Raw genomic sequence first — 20,610 nt, 5'->3', positions numbered from 1 at the left:
TGATTGTAAGCAAATTCTCCTTGTCAGCACCTCAGGAAATGTATAGAAAACAGTATGGAGAATATGCATACTGATGTTAAAGCATAAAGGGTTAACGATGCGCAGAACGAGAATCTATGGATCTCCAATCGTTTATTTTCCATTGTGCCAGAGAAAAAGCTGAGCAAATCGCATTTGACTAAGAAGACAATCCTCAGAAGGTGCGTATGGAGGAAGGAATCCCTTGGCCTTCAACTTTCCTCACTTAGTCATTTCTTCGAAGAACAGCTGGAGTTATAACCCTAGCCTAGCCTCTACTGGATTCAAGATAGATAGAACTGAAGTGATTTACAGAGCTAAATGTCTCTAACGTGTATAACTGCTAAACCTAATCTCTTGTTCACGTGAACATCTGGACCAGACAAAACAAATGATCTCAAGAGGAAGTTGTCTTAAAAACTCAATTGACACTTCTGCTCTCTCCAAATATGCCCTCTGGTATCGAACATATGGCAGGCACGTGCAAGGTCATTAGTTTCTCAAGGTTGACAATTGACGAAAACAATTAGGCAGTCGTCATTTACTGACGCCTGAGTGAGGAGATTGAGGATTCAGTGCAGGGGGAGGGGGGGTTACGTGATTTTCAAGGAAAGCGGAGGGTGGATCATTCGACAACAGAGTTTAAAGGAAGAAATATAGAAAACTAACTGCCAATTACCTACCGTTGAGGGGAGGGAGGGGATCATAAGAAGGTTATATAGCCTTATGGGGGGATCAGATAAATTTAATCATTACACAACCAAGATCTTCCGACCCCCTCTCCCCCTGGTGATCAATAACGAGGAGTCGACAAGTGCCATTTGTTTCAATTTCGACATCTGTTAACTCCAACCGTCCAAAGATGATGGAAGATGCTAAAGGAACAAATCAAATTATTATCGTCGGTAGCCCTTTAAATGAAACTTTGCTGTCATGTGAAATCTAAGTTACGGTATTTGTATGATTCTCACACTTACTTTATGAGTGCGTGTATCTTGTAACTCGCAATGCATGACGGACGAGGATTAATTAGTTCAAAAGTTCAAGGGTAACAACAAAATAATTGGACTCTAATCATTCATTTTTTCTCGGACACTTTTTTTTTAATCATTCAGAATTCATTTGGTATCCTGAGATTAGTTTAAGTAATTTTTGTGTCGTTTACACACAATCAGTTCCCGCGGAATGTGTACCACTTTACCGAGTGGGAAGAGTGGCCAGTGGATGGGGAAAAGAGTTGGTTCGAAGTCATGATGTGCGGACTGATTGCAGCGAAATATTTTTTCTTCCAGCCCGACGAAACTCAGTCAAAAGGCATAGTGTCATTTTTTCTTTCTTTTTTTCTCTCTTTCTTTTTTTCTTTCAGCTCGCATCTCGCAGGGGCGCAAGGCTTTTTTTCAGCCTTTCCCGCACCATCACGTGTATCGATCATTTTCTTTTTTAGTCTAATAAGAGCGCAAAGGGAGCTGAAGAGGTCAGATGACAACTGAATCAATTATCAGGCAACTCGATAGGTAAAAACAAACCAAACAAACAGAAACTTCTGCTTGTCAATCACTAATGTCAAGATTTTTCTGCTCGCTTCTGCCTGGACCCCTGATTTTCGATTGTGTCATTTCTAGGATACTTTGGCAAGTAAACACCAACAAGCTTGTACTTTTCCGTTTTTGATTTATTCATGCCATGAAACTTCTGCCTGGAAACTGTTGATATCAGATGTGAAATCTCAGCGCAGGCACCACAGAAATTTTTTTTCATCGTTCTCGGCTTAACGGGAATGTTTGGTAGTCAACTATTGTACACCTCGGTATCTACTACACGAACGCGAACATAGCGTCCACATTTCAAACTTTAATCCCGGTGTAGACAACATTACTTGCTTTCTTAGCACGCATTGAGCCGTTTCCAGACTTCCGTACTTTGCGCGGCTGGGCCAAGTCCTTGGGGATTCTTTTAGCTGCGATTGAAGCTGTAGTTATTACTGTGGGAAAAGAATCTGACTAAGCATCGCAGCACAATGGATCAAACTTTTCTGTACGCCGCTTTGTGAGGTACATAATTCTCCTGGGAAGTACTATAACCACGGCGCTGTACATCTTCCTTCAGAAGACATTTATCTTTGACAAAGAGGACTCTTACTGAAAAACAAAACCTGTTGCAGTCACTGCGCGGAGCTATATGTTCGGTGCGGTGTTTTTCGCCCTCGCATCGCCTTGTAGCATTAAGAAGCAAGAAAAATTTACGCATTTTCCTATAGAGGAGGTCTATAAAACTACGTACGCAATATTCAACACCTCTGGGTTGTGTTATATCTTTATTTCTTAGTGTAACTTGCAGATATCAGCCTCACTCGTAACGGCCACATGGCCTCTTCAAATTTTTTTTCTGTTTCATTTTTTCGTACTTGATGTTAGGTGAGGTGCTGAAAGCTCTTGAATTTATTGGGGGTGTGACCATCATTTTAGGCTTAGCGGTAGTGTTCTGGTTGAGTCTTACAGAAGAAAAAACAAAAAACCAAGAGAAAGAGGCCTTGAACGATTCTTACAGCTTCGTTAAAGTGTCACAGTACGATGCATTTGCAGCAGAGGGTCAAATACTAATTTAACCTAACAAAAACGAAGCCATGTGATCTTCCGTCTAGCAAGAAACGCTTTATCTAATATTGCAATTTTGTGCTATTACATTCGGATCTTCTGCCTAATTCGAGATGCAAGATGTCTTCCTATGCTTTTCTCGACTGCTTTCGACTCTGAGAGGAGAATCCAAATTCCTTCATTGAATTTGGGTAAGAATTCAAAAGAATTTAAGTGCTACTATGATCAAATTTTATTTGACAAGTTTCATATACTACCTTATCCTACAACATGCATACAGTTCTTGGATAAAAAAAGACAATGGCCAACAACAGATTGCCTTTAGGACAACAGCTTTGTTTTAGAATGGAAAGGGGTTATACGACCCTTCCCCAAGCGATAGATAATCATTGATTCCTCGGATGAGAAAAATTGCTCGATGTGTTACAATCATTTTTGTAATAACAATTGAACTAATTTTGAAAATATCATATTCAATACATTTGAAATAGTAAAACGAAGAAATGGAAAGGGAGGAGACTTTTTATGCACCATTCACACCATCAAAATCATACGTTCAGTTAAACCAGTTTAAACTGGATGAAAATCAGCAATACACGAATTGAAAGACTAATTTTACAAAGGGTTCACGTAGTCACCACCTTCTATTGTCATTGGGCTAAATTTGAACTCAACAAACGTCAGTATAAGCAGCTTCTATCAAGAACTGTAACAATTTCATGTCACTAGAGTCCTTGCCATAAAATTACCCCTAACGTTTGAACATAGAATCTTTTTCCTTTGCCCTTTTACTCCCCTAACATCAGTATGTATATTCTCCATACTGTTTTCTATACATTTCCTATGGTTCTTACAAGGAGAATTTGTCTAATGATCAGGAGCGTCTTGAGTTCGTGATCGTTTCCTTTATTCTCTTCTCGTGACCTTGATATAATGTTTGATTCAGGGGTAATATTGTAAGGAGAAGTTAGATGCTTATCAACAGGGACCGCGCAGAGGGAGGGCTAGGGGGGCTTTAGTGTCCCCCCCCCCCATTTTTGCAAAAATACTCCCCCCCACTCAAAAACTTGCTGCGCGGTCCCTGATCAAGGGTTCATCATTTCATTTACTGCGTGCGCTCTGCAGATTAACGAAAACTTTCGAGATTGGCCCATAACCGATTTATTTAGTGCTTTCTCTTACGCCCGTGACTATGAAATAACATCGCTTATTTTAATGTCGATATTATCTTCATGGGCGCGGTCATGATTACGAATCACCATTGTTGTTGTTTTTTTTTTTTATCAATTATTAAGTATATATATTTGTATGTCACCGGGTCGCATTTTACTTACGAACCAATAAAATAAGTCTTGAGATTCTTATAATCTCTTATCGATAATATCCTACGATTAAAGTTTTAATTTGCGCATGGTTGTTATTTACTAACGCAAACAATACCAATGACGAGGACAAATCTGGATAGTAACATAAATGACAAAGGCTAAGTATTTGTCTACCACTTAGAGAGACATTGAAACGGTACCACAAAACCTAAAATACTATCGACAGTTTCGAAGCATACTTTGTCGTTTAGTATCGTGACGTTAATATTACTCTTATTAATGCGTCATACCCTGTTAAAAATAGCATTTGCATTCTGTCCAAATCCCGACAACGAAGACAACGAGGGCGTGGCAAAACACTAGATCTAAAGGGGGTAACATTAGCTTAGCACGTGCGTTTGAAAACTTTGTACATATCTTAACCGCGAAATCCTAACTAAAAGTCTTACTCAGCGCTGCCTTCCTGACTGATAAAAGTCCCTTTTGCTTATGTCGTGTTGGACAATTCTTCTGAAAAAAGATATTTTCTTTACTTGTAAGGTTTAAGATTCAACTTAGCCTCTACTTTCTTTTCGACGAAGGAATAAAACTCTGGGAGTTTGTTCTTTGCGTTTTTGGGCAAATAAAAAAACTTGTGAGGATGAACCATGATGTCAAGAATTTGCGTGATGAGACTCTCGTCCTGAGGAAAAAAACAAAAAAAACAAAATGAACATCCGACAAAGACCACATTGTTATTTCAACAGTTCAAGCATTTTAGGGAGGAAACCAGATGATGCGTGTAGAAATCTTGGTTTTTGAGGTTGCTACGTATACGGAGAGCTCCGATGCAACCTCGTCTAACCTCGTCAAGTACGAACAGGGAGTAGCATTTTATCGCTATGAGAGTCGGGGTAAGCTCCATGTGGATTGGCCACTAGGCTTGATTACGGACTGAACTTTTACCCGCGTGACACCATTAGAAATTGAGCTGAAAACTATAACAATGCTTTTTAGCAGCCACGGCTTTCCGCGGACATGACTTACCTGTAATATTTTGCGAAGACTGCTGTTTCCATATAACTTGCCGTCTTGAACAATAGACTTCACCAAAGATCTGTATTTCTCTACCAAAGAAAAATGAAAACGCACTGTTAGTATAAGTTACCGCCAAAAGCGTATAAATGACACGTGAAAGGAATATTCCTTGAAATCATTTGAAACAATCTCAAGCTCTTGAAATATCATCATTTCGAAATGTACTTCGTTCTGCAGTGCCGTTAACCCTTTAACTCCCAGATCAAATTTGTAATTCTCCTTACTGCCAACCATACAATTCTTATAATGCTAGTTCCGAGAATTTAGTATTGAATCAACTTATTGTCCCCAAATTGATAGTTCTCTTTATTCTCATCACTTATCTGATTGATATTTTATTGATATTTTAAGGAGAAATTCTGTCTTGGTCACTCATAGGATTTAAAGGGTTAAAGTAATCAATAAGTGACGCTTTCAGTTCCTAGGACTCCCGAGGGGAACAGTACAGACAACAGTAGCAGCCCTGAGACGTCCAAGGATCCAAAATGAAGACGCAAAAAAATTCACGTTTTAACAAAAATGCAGACGATAATTTTTCGTGCATTTATACTTAATGCTTACTTCCTATTTGCGTCGAACAATTTTGCATTTACACTGTGCCTTCAACTTCTAAAAGACATTTCGTTTAGCAATATAAGAAACGATTTATCGTCTGCACCCTTCCTAACAACATTTACAAAATTATATCAAGAAGTTATTACGATTTAGAGCGAATGGCACTTTCTCCCGCTCGAAAAATTTGCAAGGCCAAGAAAGAATTATTCGTAATTAAAAGATGATGATAGAGTAGTTTCCAATTGACCAACAAAAAGTAATTACAAAAGCTTATCATAACGAAGAGGTGACATCATCATTAGCCAATGAGCACTCATAGGAAAAATAAGAAAAGGATGAAAAACGCAGTAAAACAAAGGCGGCCAATTCACGACTGGTTTTCGTATTGTGTCTGATTGGTTAAGAAGATGGCAAGATGGACCAATCACAGACCAAAATAATGCAAAATCAAAACAAACTCTGATTGCTTTCGCAACTAAATTAAAAATTGCTCGAAAATGGACAAAAACAAAAAAAAAACGTAACAAACCAAAGACCAAAAACCAAAACAATACTTGTCTCATAAAGAAAACCATCTACCTTGAAATGTAACGTAGAAAATCTTAAACCCTTCGGCCATTTCGTTGGTGCTTTTGGAGGTAAACTTGACATAGAGATCCTTGCTTCTCGAGATAAAAGCCACAGGGTTATCATAAGACTCGCATGCGTAGTAGGTAGTCTTTGAAAATGGGCTGGCATTTTTGCGCATGATTAGATGATCTGAGCAATCCATGGTCAGCGGTAATGATATGTTTGGTATAAGTAGAAGTAAGCCTCGACCTTCGGGACATCGTATGTTCCAGACACACTCGATCCCTTTGGGGTAGGGATCGGGGTGGTTTGGTGATGTGATTACACCTGACATCGATGTTAAATTTCCACCACAAATTGTATCTAAAAATTAACAATAAGTTAGTTAGTTAATTGATAAATTACCTAGTAAGATAATCTCGTGGACTGAATTCAAATTTTTCAAAACCTCATCTCCAGTTATTTTGGGAAAGAACTCTATCATGAATACCAATATTTTAAGCAGATCTGTGTGACTTTCAGTTAATGATAAGTAAACACTTTATAGAAAGAGTAAGTAAGGGGCCAGCCATTTTCTATCGCCTGTTTTTTTCGGAGGGGGGAGTGGAGGATTTATTGGGGAACACATGGTTTTATTGGGGGGGGGGGGGTGGAGAGGGGATCAGCCGTCGCCAACAGAGTATTAAGAGGTGACTATTGAAAATTGATTTCCAATTAACTGCCAGTAAGAGAGGACCTTGAGACATTTTTATCGCCCGGTTGGGGGTGGGGAGTGTAGGACTCACTGTGGACCACATGGTTTTCAGGGGGATGAAGGGGAGATCAGTCGTCGCCTCTGGCAATAAGTGATAACCGGTCCTTGGTTACATGTATGCCATCTAAAGGTGATATCACTGTACCAAGTGGAGAGCACTCCACTCTTCCCTCCCTCTTTACTTAATTATGGCATTCTTAAAATAAATCTTACTTTGTATATTAAACTACATGCAGATGGTTTCATGGATATTAAAAGATCTCGAGATTCATTGTTATAAAGAAGCTCTAAAAATCCATCTCGTTCAAACGACACTGTTTCCCTTCAGAATTCCTTTACCCTCTGGAGTTTATAAGCATCACATTTACCTATACACTGTGAGATATCGCTAGCTCCTGCATATAGTGTCGTCTTGTTGTCAGGGCAACGGAAACAAAAATTCTCTGATCTGTTAGGTTGGTAGGATCCTCTTGAGCAGTTCATACATTTGCGCAGGTAAATGTCATAGTACTTTCCAGGCTGACAGCGAGCTGCAAAAATGAACAGGGGTAAAAAAATTATTTCCGAGTCAAATGCATCTCAACTCAGCTGGTATAGCTTTAAAGTAAAACGTTGGAGCCATTTGTGCGTATTTGTTTAGATACAAACATTGGTTCGAGCTAGTTAATAATATTGCACACCTTGCCGCTTAAATTTTTTCCTTGCTGTCTTGTAGCACTGGTCACCCTCTTCCTTCCCTTTTTCTTCTTTCTCCTTCTCTTCCCTCTCTTTTGAAATTCGCAGAGTATTTCTAGCGAAAGTAAACGTCTTGTCATATAGCGTCACGTTTAATTTGTAGCCATTAGTGAGCCCTCGAAGCTCGGCGATCAGTTTTTGTAATCTGTCCTCCATCTGACATCGCGCGCATGTGATATTACAAAATTTCGAAGGTGAGATCACATTTTGATGAAGTTCGATGTCAAAATATACGGACACCACAAGACGATCCCCATCCTTTGGACGGCAACGCAAAAACGGCTTGTAAATCTTGCAGGGAAAATTACAAGCATCCAGACTCAAAAGCTTTGTATGAAATTTGCTAACAATGTGATCTTTGATATCCTTCGATTTGCAGGGCAAGGCCTCCGCCATCTTGATCCTTATTCTCTTTCTGACTTCCTCTGTGGCTATGGAAAGAAAAAAAACTCTGTTTTAGCAGAAATAATCTCTCTTCTCTTTCAGTATAAGGATTTATACCGAGGTATTCCTCTGGATGTGGGTGACGTAGTGCTCTTATGGTTAGTGCGTTGGACTCCGGGTAGAGAAGTCTGGGGAGTAGTGATGCTAGTAATCTCTTCATGCTGATGAAACTGGGATAAATAGCTCCGGCCGATTGGGCCCCCTCGAGTGCAGACTCAGCCTTATACCTCAGGATTCGCAAGAGGGAAAATAATTTGAAAGAGGAAAGTAGATGAAGGAACAACTCATAAGGATCTCAGACAATAATCATTGGAAAATTTTTTTTTTCCGCAGCTTACCCAGACAATCTCTTTTGTTCGGGTGTAAGTGAAAGCCCTCATTACAGCTGCATGAAGCGTGTCCGTTCGAATTCCGCCGGCAAAGGTGCTGACAGCCTCCATTGTTTGCAGAACATGGATCAAACTCTGAACACAAAGAAATATAAAATTTAAAGAAAGTAACAAAACTTTTGAGTCAGTAAAACATGTTTCGACAGAAACTTCTGTCATCTTCAGTTAATTCCTATACAAAGCGTTGGAAGTTGAATTCTATTATAAGTAAAACAGTGCTAACTATGATAAATAGTGGCAACAAGAAAAGAGGTAAAGCGTGAAAGTGTGAGAATTCAAAGGATAATTTTCGATTTCAATTCTCACACTTTCATGCTTTACCACTTTTCTTGTTGTCACTATTCCTCATAATTAGCATTGTTCTACTTACTATATAATTCAACTTCCAACGCTTTCTACAATAATTAACTGAAGATGACAGAAGTTTCTGTCGAACATGTTTTACAGACTCAAAAGTTTTATCACTTTCTTTAACTTGAATTCTTGACTTTCCTGCGAATATCAAGACCCTAAAGAAATATAGATTGCAATACTTTGTACCTTCTTCCAAACAAGCAACCTTTATTTAGTAATCTTACAAAATTACCTCAGGAAACTTTTGTTAAACTTGAAATTTAGTTGGAAATGATTAAAAAGACGTTTTCGATCGCCATTTTGCAGGTTTTCTCTTCCCTGCAATGTTTACCCACCTAAACGTTCCTGTCCGCAAAAAGACTGGGAACTAGAGATCAGAGTTCAAAGAAAATGTTGGCCGGATCGATGATTTCGCCAAAAAGTTTTTGGCTGTTCTCCTTCTGCGTACAAACGTTTTTATTCCCTGAAACGTGATTTCTATTTTAAATACAGGCGATGTTGGGTCGTCCTTGGGAGTATTTCGGGCGCTGAATTTGTGATTTTTCCCACCGAATGGGATAGTTGAAACATATTTATGGAGATGAGCTTTACACATTTTAGAAAGACTGAACTGAATTTTAAGGAGGAAAGAGGGGCAATTACGGATTAAAGAAGGATCTTTCAGAAATTAAGCTTACGTAGATATATTTATCATTAGCCCTTCGTCAATCGCTCTGACAAAGGGCTAACGCTCGAAACGTCAGCCTTTTAACTCCTTACGGTGACCAATTTACGTTTTTAACTCAGTTGTTAACACTAAATTACCTGCTATACTCTCCCACCGACGCAGCACCACAGTTTCTTTAGAAACTTACCCCCTTTATTCAATAGCCATCATAGGTTAGGAACCATTATGCCATGCGCGCGCATGAAGACGAGTTAAACCGGAAGTGTTTTACACATTGTAACATTCTGTTTGTTCTTACAAAGTAAGTTGGGAAGATTTATCCATATTTCGGGGCGTTTTTGATAAAATAATTATTCCACTCTCGCTTATAGGATATAAGATGATTATAGCCTGCTCGGCCCATCTCACATCCAACGTGCACTCGTGGAATATCATGGACGTCTTTATTACCCTAGAAAGCCTCAGATGCGAAACATACAAATTCTAAACTTCACTACAGTCGCATATTAATGCATTTATAATATTTCTGCGAAGAATAACGTTGCTTTCCTCTTAATACTAAGAATATTGTTACCTTTACATTTCCGCCCGTCGCCAAGGTAACCCGGCTTACAGATGCATTTGAATAATGAACGCTTGACTGGGTGGCATTCAGCAAATTTATGGCAATCATGATTGCCGGTCGCACAAGGTGAATCTGCAGCAGGAAAAAAGCAGAACTGTTATTAGGAAAGTCTTCGTCGATTCAATTTGTTAACAAACAAAACTCAATTAGGATTTTGGCCAATGGCCGCGAGCCACATGATTCCAACTTTGAAATTACGGAATACTAAGTTGAAGCAAATGCATGCGTGTGTGCGCGCGTATGGGGAAACAGACCATGTTGAAGGGAAGATACGAACGCATATGTTCTTCTTTTTCAAACAAAGCAAAGTGTCTCACTAAGGTTGTCGTTAGGACGAAGTGAAGAGGTCATTAAAGTCAGACAGACTGACAAACACATTGTGCTCTGTACACTAAAATACTGTAATTTCAATCCCTTGTTCTTAGCTTGTGCTTACTTGAAGTGCTACGCCTCCATTATAACTTGGATTTTGTTGAGTGTATCGCACTTAGAGGTGAAAAGTGCAACTACTATTGAAAATTGAGCGGAGAGTTGGCTGACTCACAATTTCTACAACTAACACGCTCCAATCACCTGCAAAAATGGGCAACATTTGTGAAATCTGACTCTAATCCTTTACATTTATTCCATTTACTCTGATGTCTCAAGTTTTTTCATTGTAGTTTTGATTGTCACATGAATAGCTATTCACTTATGTCAGTGGAGTGAAAATTAACTGATGTCATTGGGAGTGATTAAACGACAAGTCAGCTTTCTTAGTACCTCAAGCGCTTATTCGTTTAGTCTGGACACCGGCGCTGGGTTTAGACCTCATTGGCGGGTGCTCAGAAAGAAGCTTTTCCAAACGCCAAAATAAAGAGGCTTTCGCTATCAATTCGACAACGAACCGATGTTATCTACTAAACTCGAGCCAGACGACACGAAAAGATTCCTTACTACGAGGAAAAGTCGCGTGAGCGTTGGCGTTTGTCTGATCATGATGTTAAGTCCTGATTAAGCAAACTGTCCTTTTAAACCGTCCGATAACTCGAACCGAAGGCCTGTAATTTAACTCCCGATTTCGCAAACCATTGGAAACAAAACGCTCCACTTCAGAGAAGTTTTGATTTTAAGTAGAGCCACTTCAACTTTAGTAATCTTTGTGGTACTCTTAGAGAAGGGAGCAGTTTCGTACGGCGAGGATATTTTTTTTGATAAGAGTTAAAACGCAGATAACTGTTGGACCGTTGTACCACCCAGTGTGTTCGTTCCCCTCTGTTGCGCCGTTTTGGAATTTATCCCTAGCCTAAGACACGCTTTGTCTGAAATCAAAAATCTTTATCTTCGGAGTGAAAAGAGAGACAAGGTTGCAGCGGCACTAATGAGTTTTGAATCCTGTTTTATGTTCTAAATGTTGGTTTTTTACTATTCATCGATACTACGAACTGCCAATTTTTCGAGCCTGTTGCTTTAAGATATCCACCATCACCACAATTAGATGATGTTCAGAGGGAACTAAGTTAGCTTTTAACTTGTTAAGGCATCAAATAAATTGAAAATTCAGTTCGCACGTGAACTGAATACTAATTTGAATATGGTCGGTTGCCAAACTATTCTGATCAATCTACCCAGAGATGTCTTTGATGTCTTTGAAGAATGAAGTCTTTGAAGAATGAAGGTACCTCGTATTACAAATGTCTTACTTCAAACCGATCAGTGATGCTGATGAACCGTCAAGGAAAAAGCAAATGATCTAAGCATTTATTTTTCAACTTCTGAGCGTTAACCCCCACGCTTTTTCAGTCATACAACCTTCACGGTATTTCTAGCTTTACTTTTAACACTGAATTTCACGGAGAAATCAATTTTTATCGTCTTCCAGTTTCATTCACCATCCGCCAGTGTATGTCAAGTGTTATTCAGTCTTACCGGCGCAACAATGCTGGCGCTGTTGAGACATAAGCAAGATTAAGTATCTCATCTCTGCCATAAGGTAACCGACATTTAAGCAGTGATAAAGTTGATACAGCGTTAAATGATAACGCGACTTCATTACATTCCGCACGGGTGGCGAATGAATCAATAAGCACGCGTCGCATGTTAATGAGGTCGTGATAATTCGCATGAGGCGCGCAATGTTCCGCGCATTTTCACTCTTCTCTATTTCCCTGTACTTTTCAGGTATCTAGTGTCTCAAAACAACTGAGAGCATAAAATCCTGTAAGTGTCTCGGGAGCTCGAGTTTGATCATCAAATAAAACTTGTTTTCTCTGGTAACCTTCCGGACTAAGCTGTGTATTTCAGGCCCTAAGGTGTCTAACCTACCAAAAAATTTGACGTAGACATATCATGTTTTTTCGTCTTGCCACGGGCTTGAGACGAAGATAGAATTCCGAGTCCCTATCAGAAATAAACAAACCTCTGACCCTCGCATTCCGTACCCCCATGCTCTACCACTGAGTCAAAGAGACACAATGCGATGAGCTAGTTTATGTGTAACATAAACAATGATAGATCATTCGACTTTTTTTTCCAAAAGAATAAAAACAACATTGCAAACGTCCTAAGCAAGTGGCTACAGGATCCATTAAAATGTATAATTTTTATAATTCTCAGAACACCCTAAAATCATCTTACACGTCCAATGGATCATTTCCATTATTTATTTATTTTTTTATCACCATAATCATTTCGGCTTCGTAGGTCAAGTGTAACATTTTATTTCTAGCTGTAGGTTTTATTGGGTTTAAAAACTTGTTGTTTTTAAAAAGCACCGAGATACCTATGATTTGAAAGGGAAGAACACTCGAAATTTAAAATTTCTTCCAAATCTTGTCTCCTTTCTGCTCAGTTTGCTCGCGTTTCATGTCAAGTATGTATCCTTTCAAATTTACGCCCAAGTGTATATGGACAGTGTCCTTGGATTTCCTCGTTAAGTTTGAAAAGACTTAACATAAAACAACTTTCAAAAGTCCCGCAAAGAGTAGTCTAATATCTCTCTAAAGATCATTTTTTTGCTCTTTTTGTCATGGAGTTTATGCCGATGTATGAACTAACTTTCTTTATGAATTCTTTCCAAATTATGTGATCTGTGTATTCGGTTGACGAATCGGTATGCTCGTAACTGTCTCGAAAGATGCTACCCATGTTATAAGTAAATATCTCCCGTGAGTGTCTTTTTGTAGATTCTCATTAAAACGATAGACCGTCTTCTTCATATTGGCCTTTCAGAATGGACCCATGATTTTTAACCAAAGGAGCCTATAAGTTTTTACCACATCAATGCCTTCAAAGAATCACATGAAACTGAGAGCAGGATGTCATCGAACTATTAATATCTTGAGATGAAAAATGGACGGAAACGGGAATAACAAAGCACTTGAAAAATGACATCAAAGGAATGGTAAATAAAGTCAAGATAGATTCCTTCGCTGACCTTATCCGAGGAAGACTCCAAGAATTACGCAAAACGCAACTTAAACGAGAAAAAAAAACAAAAGAAAAAAAATTTGTCATGTAAATCTCTTCCGATTTCCTTTACGCAAACAGCTTAATAATTGCGATTAAAAATTTCATCGTGATATAACTGCGGTATGAAGATTTAATATAGTTGGGTAGCTATCAGTACATGGTGATGTCAGAATGAACTTTGAAAATTGTTGTGTGTTTGTTGTGTAATGAAGAGTAATCACTTTACCAAGGTGGAATGCGCCGTAGTCTGCTTTCTGTCAAGCTGACATGAAATCTGGGAAAATGATTAGTAAGGTAAACTTACAGTGCGTCTTAGTTTTCGATACCGCTAAGTAGAACATAATGGCAAAGAAAATAACCATTTTAAAATGTAATTTTGTCTCTGTATTGGATTTCCTAGGTACGAAATGTAATAATGAAGACTTTTATTTTCAGATTAGAGTCCCGAACAAAACTTCACCGGTTAAAACGCGAAATGGGTCCATACAATGAAACTCTTGGTAAATTCTTGATCACGAGAGGCTTGTCCTTGGCGGAATTCAAAGGGCCAGTTTTAATTTGTATATCTAACACAGTATTGATTTCTTTCTCCTTGTCACCAAGTGGGGTTTTAATATGCTATTTTTGCAGGCGGTTTCTTTTGGCAAATTCTGTCGGAAATTTCTCGCCAAAAACGTGTTTTCTGCCGGAAGTTGTTGTTCAGATGAGGGACGGCCTCTTTTGTGGAAAAACTATGGAACTGTCTCAATGTGTTATCATTTCAAGTTTTAGCATCCTAAATATGTAAGTGGTCACTAAAGTTGGAGTGATATTTAAGCGACATGGATTTGTCTGGAGGCAGAAATAGCTTGTAATGCCGACCAAAAAACAGCGTGAGGACGAGAAACTTTGCGTGAGGCAAGGTCACAGAACATTTAGCGAAATTTTTTCCCGTTCATAAATGGTGCAAAAATGTAATAGATCAAAATTAATAGAAGGAAAAAAATCGATACTTTCTTTTAGCACGCGCTGAAAGCAATTCGTCAAACAAACGTTGTGTGAACAACAAAATATTTTCAGTGCTGGCTGGACAAGTATGCAATCAAAAGCCAACAGAGTGTGATAAATAAAACAGCATAACGCTGGAACTATCTTAATAACACATCACCCTCAGACATCTGGGTTTGAGCAAAATGGCAAAGTTCATCCGCGGGATTCAATTCAAACGTTGAAAACTTTGAGTGGAGGGCTGCACGCTTATCAATCGCTACAAATTAACACGTCCTTGCTAATTTAAATTCCTCCCACGCAAAACATATTCCTCCTATCCGCGAAACGTTTTGGTAAAGTAAACAAAGAAATGAGCAATTTACTGATAATCCACACTCAGCGGACAACCCAAAACATCTTCATATTGAGCTCGTTGCGTGCGTCTTACCACCTGAAATAAAATGTTAAAAATGGCGTCATCTTTATCTTACCTTTGCCCAAATCCCGCTTGAATGTGATGCGAACCCTACAAAGACCTGATCCATTGTGAAAATTCCCGTAGGGAACTCGGTTGAACCCCGCATAGATATATCCGTCTGAGGGTGGACCGAACGTTGGCTTTTGTCCTGAGAGTGAAAAAAGGTATCGATTGTTTTTGATGTGGAAGTAGCTGGAAGAATTAACATAGTGCGTTTCCCAGGTTATTGCTTCATTCGCGATGTCGATTGTCATATTGGCTCCATTTTCCACAACTTCGTCCTCTGTAACCATCAAAGAATTTCCATTTTGGGAGTCAAACCTAAAGCCAGGTAGCTTGTTACTGTAGACTCGAAATTGCTGGTTGAATATTTCAGCCGTTGCGCAATTGCTTGAGTAGTTGAAGTTCGAACCGAAGCCATAGCTTGTTGGGACATTTGATATGGTTGCAGTCCAAAGACGAGGTTCTTCACCATAGATAAGTTCGATTTTGGCCTTCTTGAACGGTCCGTTGAAGTCCAGACGCACGACTGCTTGACCATCGCAACGATCCGGTTGGGAAGCAGCAGTGGGCTGGACGATGAAGCTTACCTGAGATTTAGCAGCATGGACTGAGGGTATCACTCGGCCTGACTGAAGATCTAACTCCACTTCCAGCTTGTTAGCGCCCTGTAGGACTGAATTGTAACGACGAGCGTCAGCAATGCATATGATAAGTAGAGTTAATAGTCCAGCTGAACAATGCTTCATGCTCAGAAGCAAGTCATTTCACGTTCGCTCGACAAGCAAGTGGAAACAGATGCTGTTTTATTACACAACTGCCGGACAAACACAGCATTTGGCTGGACATCTGTGCTCAGCCGCATGAAAAGCAAAAAGAGGCAACACAATAGCAAACTAATGAGAACGTTCAGATAGTTAGAAGCGCCCCCTAAACAACAGGACATTCAAACCTTTTATATGGAACAGCAGTAAGACAATGAAAATCTGTGAGAGGAAGAGAAAAGATTTCATTGTGCAACCAACTTGCTTTCAAAACCGAGAGCTCTTTAGAAACGTTGGGGCTTCTGTTGTCGGCTTTGAATCCAAGGCAATTTGTTAATTGAAGGCTTAAATGCAAATCTCGGATAAATAAGACTTAAAATCGGCCCAACGCCGGTTCAAAAATAAGTGGATTCCACGACGCAGATTGAACGGGATGAGCTGCTACCACTGCCTGTTAAAAGTTCACCGTCTTCTTTCCGTCCGTCAGGATAATCAGCAGTTGAATAGCTACGTGTCGAATGCTGTTGACGTGAATCAGTTAACGCTCTTCACAAGAGAATTTGTATATATTCCCTTAATGAAGTGTAGACATCTCTGCGAAACTTATACTGCGGTCAGTCCTTCGGCGGATCAGGTGACCAGTTTTTTTGGCGTCAATTTGTAAATTTCACGCGATCCTAAGCAGTTTAGCTGAGAGTACTTTGTAAACTTAGACCGCGACACTGTTGAACTTCATCGCCGGAAAATTGATTCATTTTAACGTTTATGAGATAAAGAGTGCAACCGTTGTTATTGTAACCTCACGCCCTTTGTGAGGTTGTACGTGTATCAGATCCAACGGAATGATAGAGAAGGGAAGTCTTTTGACACTTCAAACTGTCTTTTTTTGGAGGCTTTTTAGGTACACCCTTTGAATCTTTTTTTGCTGCTAGAAATGAGACCTCTTGACCTTTTTTTTTTCACTTGAAATATACTTTTTCCTTCTATTCTACTAATTGCTAAATAAACAACCAGAAAACAACCGTCAACATGGAGTTTATCTGGAATTAATGCCCTTGCGATCTCAGGTGTCTATCCGTTTATTTTTTCATCGGTGAAAACCGTTTGATAGTAATTTCTAGATGGAAGTAATATTCTTAAGGTTTCCACCAGCATTTCTGAACATGTTTTCTTTGTCTTTAGCGGCTTTCCGAGTGTTTAACAACGTTTTTTAAACTTCACCTCATGTTTTGCATTAAAAAATTGTAATTAAAATGGTACGAGCTCTTATAAACGTTTAGAAGAATGCTTGTTGAGCAGATGTGGGCGTAAGACATTGTCATCTCTAAGTTATATATCATATCTCCGAACGGATTAGAACTTTAAGAAAATTCTGCAAAAGGAAAAAACGTGCGGGTTTGAGCCGTTCTTAGAGATTATCTTAGCAAAGGAATGTTATCGCGAGCTCGGAAACTTCTTTGTTAAACTCTTCCTTGTTCAGTGATTAATGGTTGTCACGAGGTAAGCGTTTCTTGCCAAAGTGTATAGAAAACAATTTTGAGTTCCTGAAACCCAAAACAATAGTTATTTCATTTCCTTTTGAAATAAATGAGTCCGTGGAGGATGTCCGAACAGATGAAGTGTAATTTTTCCAAGCGTCCTTGTATGCTATCCATCCTGCGCCGCCTGCGGAGTTCTTTGAGACTTTTGATCGACTAACAAGGTTAAAAATTTTAATATAAGATGATATATTGTTTTGAAATAGTCATGATACGTTTCACAGCATGACAGAGACGATTAATGAAGAACTCAAAGACCTGATGACTGATGCAGGCGAAGACCGCTTGAAATTCCTAACTCATCATAAAAGACCCCGATACTCTCACTACCCTTGGGCGAATGACTAAAACATTTTTCAAAGTAGCCCCTATCGAGTGTGGAATGCTTCTTTTTCAAGTCGTTTGCTAGGAAGTATTTTTGGCCTTTCAATAACTAGTTAGGGAAGATTCCAACGCAAAATTTCGAGATACGGTTACCTCGGGCTACATTAAATGTCTGAGATGGCTTACACTTGATCTTTCGATCTGATTTATTACTTATGCAATATCGTTATTAAATACTTAGAACTCTCAGCCAAAGCAGATTCTCCTTTTTATTTTTTAATGTCTCAATTCCCGAAGTTTCTTCAAGTTGTTTTTGTAATTCATGTTACATTTCAAGTAATACTGGCCAGTTCTTTAATAAGAGGGATACAAGGCAGGACGTTTCTTGGTTTATGACTGCTTTTTCGTAAAGACTTTGAAACTTCGTGGGGACAATAAAATGAAATCCAAAGGCACGAAAGGTTAGCTCGTTTCATAGTCCAAGAGTCACGTGGAACGGCGATTATGTTTGCGGCGGACTTTAGAAATAACTATACAAGGATTACATGGATTACTGTCTCAGAAAATTATCAACCAGTCGCAACTTAAATTTGTAGAAAGTTCTTGAATTTAATGAGTGATTTGTGTTCTTCCTTACCAGGTTCTGCGAGTTTTTACACGTGAGAGAACACGTGAATAACATCCTAGCTTTCTGTGATTTTTGACCGAACTCAAAATATTCCAACATCTTCTAATTGTTTACAGTTTAAACGCTTTTGATACTCAGTTGGTCCTAGCGTTTTGAAATTCAGGGCGCTTGTCCCTCGTGAATAAAGTATGTGACCCACACTTCCAGACATAATTAGTTGGGACACTTCTCCAGAACAACTTTTGTAATGTCTGCTTCGTCCTCCTCCCCCCTCCGCTGTTTATTTCTTATTTTTCTTTGTCATCTTGCAGACAAACATTAAGAGGAGCAGGGAAGGCAGTTGATTTCCCAACAAATACGTCTGGGAGAGTAGCAGTGGAAGGGCATTGCGCCACAAAATCCGAAGGTCTGCCGGTCGACTCTTCTTGGACGACTCGGCTTTTCAGTTCTTTGTCATACCCTGGACCCGGCAACTGAAGAGCTTTTACATTCGTTGATCGAGCTCAAAATATTTCATCTTTCTCACTCTGTTTACCGATGGGATATTTTTAATTATCCGCTAAGCAGGAATTGCTTCTTTGAGGCAAGCCCTTCGGTCTTGAAATTCAGAAAAAGATAACAGACACCATTGACTTAAATCATTTTAACTTATAGCTCTATTTTTTGGAAAGATAAAAACATTGTTTTTGATTAGTCATGTTTAATGCGTTATCCTCATTTGATTTGTCGAGTTCCCTTTCCTAGACATCGTCGGATACAATTAGTTACCGGTATGTAAAAGGTGTTGCCGGTTACTTAAAAAAATAAGTAAGCTGGCAAAATGAGTGGGAGCATACCTTAGTGACGCGGCCATCGCAGGTCAAGATCACGGTTTGACGTAACCTTCTATACAGTTGTGGCGAGAAATTATGCACGTTCCCTTGAAAGACCGGATGGGTTAAAAAAGCTTCAATTTACGTGAACCAATTCTTCTTGATCGTTCTATTATCTCGATATCTGTTTATGAGAAAACACGACTTTTAGCTTCAAACTGTTACGTGCCAGTATTTAAGGACAGAAATATAACCAGGAAATACTTAGTTATTGAGGGAGCAATGTGTTACTGTTTTCAACGAGGATACTTGGTAACAAAATTGCGAAGTGTTTCGGGAAAAATTCGAGCTTTTTTTTTTTACGAGTTTCCCAGACAAACATTTCCTGCTTAGATATCTTATCATGAACAATATATGAATTGCGGCTCTTAGTATTTATCAGCGCAGAAGTGGGTTAAGTAGTGTGGGAAGACAACAGCACCGAAAAAATAGGAAAAAAACACTTCTAAGTCCTCTTCAAAGTATAACCTTTTAATTGTCTTCTTTTTTTTTTCTGCAAATTTCCGTTCGTCATAATAATGTGATTATCAGGCGCAGATCAGACTGTGAGGCTGCAGTTTTGGAACAATGTTTAAAATGAAATAGAAAGTAAACTCTGAAAAAACTGCGCGTCTAAACTTTCTAAATTTATTTTCATCACTACGTTTTTGGCAGAAATCTGGATTACTTCTAAAATGGATTGGGTAATTTTAAATGAACACCCTCTGCAGCAAATGAGAAAAGTTTATTGTTTAATTAAGGGCTAGACTTAGAGAAAAAAAAAGCGCACTATGAATGCGTTTTTCAAAATTTTGGAATTTTTGGTGTGCAAAAACTGAAACTATGAAGACGATTGATGGTTGACACTAGGTAGTATCTTGTGCAATTGGTACGTCTTTCAAACTGTACAAGCTCAATTTTGATTCTCTTTTGAATGCCATTTAAGAATCCGGCCGGTGATTTTGACATGAATCCAAATTATACACAAAGCTATTCCAATCAAGCAGTAATCTGTTGTTTTAACCGAGTAAATCCCTGAATAGTAAAGCAAATACTAGTTGTAAACTTGATTGAAAGCATTTTAAATGTTATTCCTTTATTGCCTCGAATTGCAAGTTGTTCAAGCTAAGCTAGGATGCATCTCTTTATTCATATTTCTAGAAAATTTCCACAAATTATGTTATTTCTATCGGCCAGTAGTGAGTTTTCTTCATATTTGTTCATTTCGTCGCCTCTCTGCATTATCTCGTTATTCATCTAGATAATCATTGCGCTAAAAATAACAATGAACTTAAATTAACTACTATTAGTTTAGGGCCGGCTGAAAAAACAAAGGATTTGTTATGTAGATAGAAAAGATAGAAGAACTCTGTTTGGGCTGAAAGCTATTAATTTACAAACATTGCTTAATCTCCAGTTAATTTTACTGCGATGTCTCTCATGCAGCCGGCTGGTGTAGAACGCGAGACAGTAAGCCGACAATGAATGACTGCTGATAGAC

The 20,610-nt window shown here is 38.8% G+C and overlaps 1 protein-coding gene, 1 long non-coding RNA gene and 1 pseudogene across 2 annotated transcripts; 2 read left to right on the top strand and 1 right to left on the bottom strand.

Moving 5' to 3' along the window:
- The first annotated feature begins 1,025 nt into the window (after positions 1-1,025).
- LOC113670322 (uncharacterized) lies at positions 1,026-2,748 on the top strand (annotated as a pseudogene).
- Positions 2,749-3,757: 1,009 nt separating this feature from the next.
- LOC113670307 (uncharacterized) lies at positions 3,758-16,580 on the bottom strand. The gene is made up of 9 exons (XM_027186430.2): positions 15,957-16,580; positions 15,018-15,680; positions 10,057-10,179; positions 8,411-8,536; positions 7,574-8,059; positions 7,262-7,423; positions 6,149-6,502; positions 4,964-5,043; positions 3,758-4,619 (listed from the first exon to the last, which is right to left on the bottom strand). Exons 1-9 carry the CDS (start codon positions 16,015-16,017, stop codon positions 4,467-4,469), a joined length of 2,208 nt encoding a protein of 735 aa, XP_027042231.1. The 5' UTR covers positions 16,018-16,580; the 3' UTR covers positions 3,758-4,466.
- On the top strand, positions 16,532-18,948 carry LOC149038677 (uncharacterized). Its single transcript, XR_016180099.1, has 2 exons — positions 16,532-16,669; positions 18,570-18,948. It is a non-coding gene; the product is annotated as an uncharacterized LOC149038677 (long non-coding RNA).
- Positions 18,949-20,610: the final 1,662 nt, after the last annotated feature.

This window comes from Pocillopora damicornis, chromosome 10 (genome assembly GCF_964200805.1).
Source record: "Pocillopora damicornis chromosome 10, jaPocDami1.2, whole genome shotgun sequence".
NCBI lineage: Eukaryota > Metazoa > Cnidaria > Anthozoa > Scleractinia > Pocilloporidae > Pocillopora > Pocillopora damicornis.
Note: the sequence above shows the minus strand (reverse complement) of the source record. Positions and strands in the feature narration are given on the sequence as shown.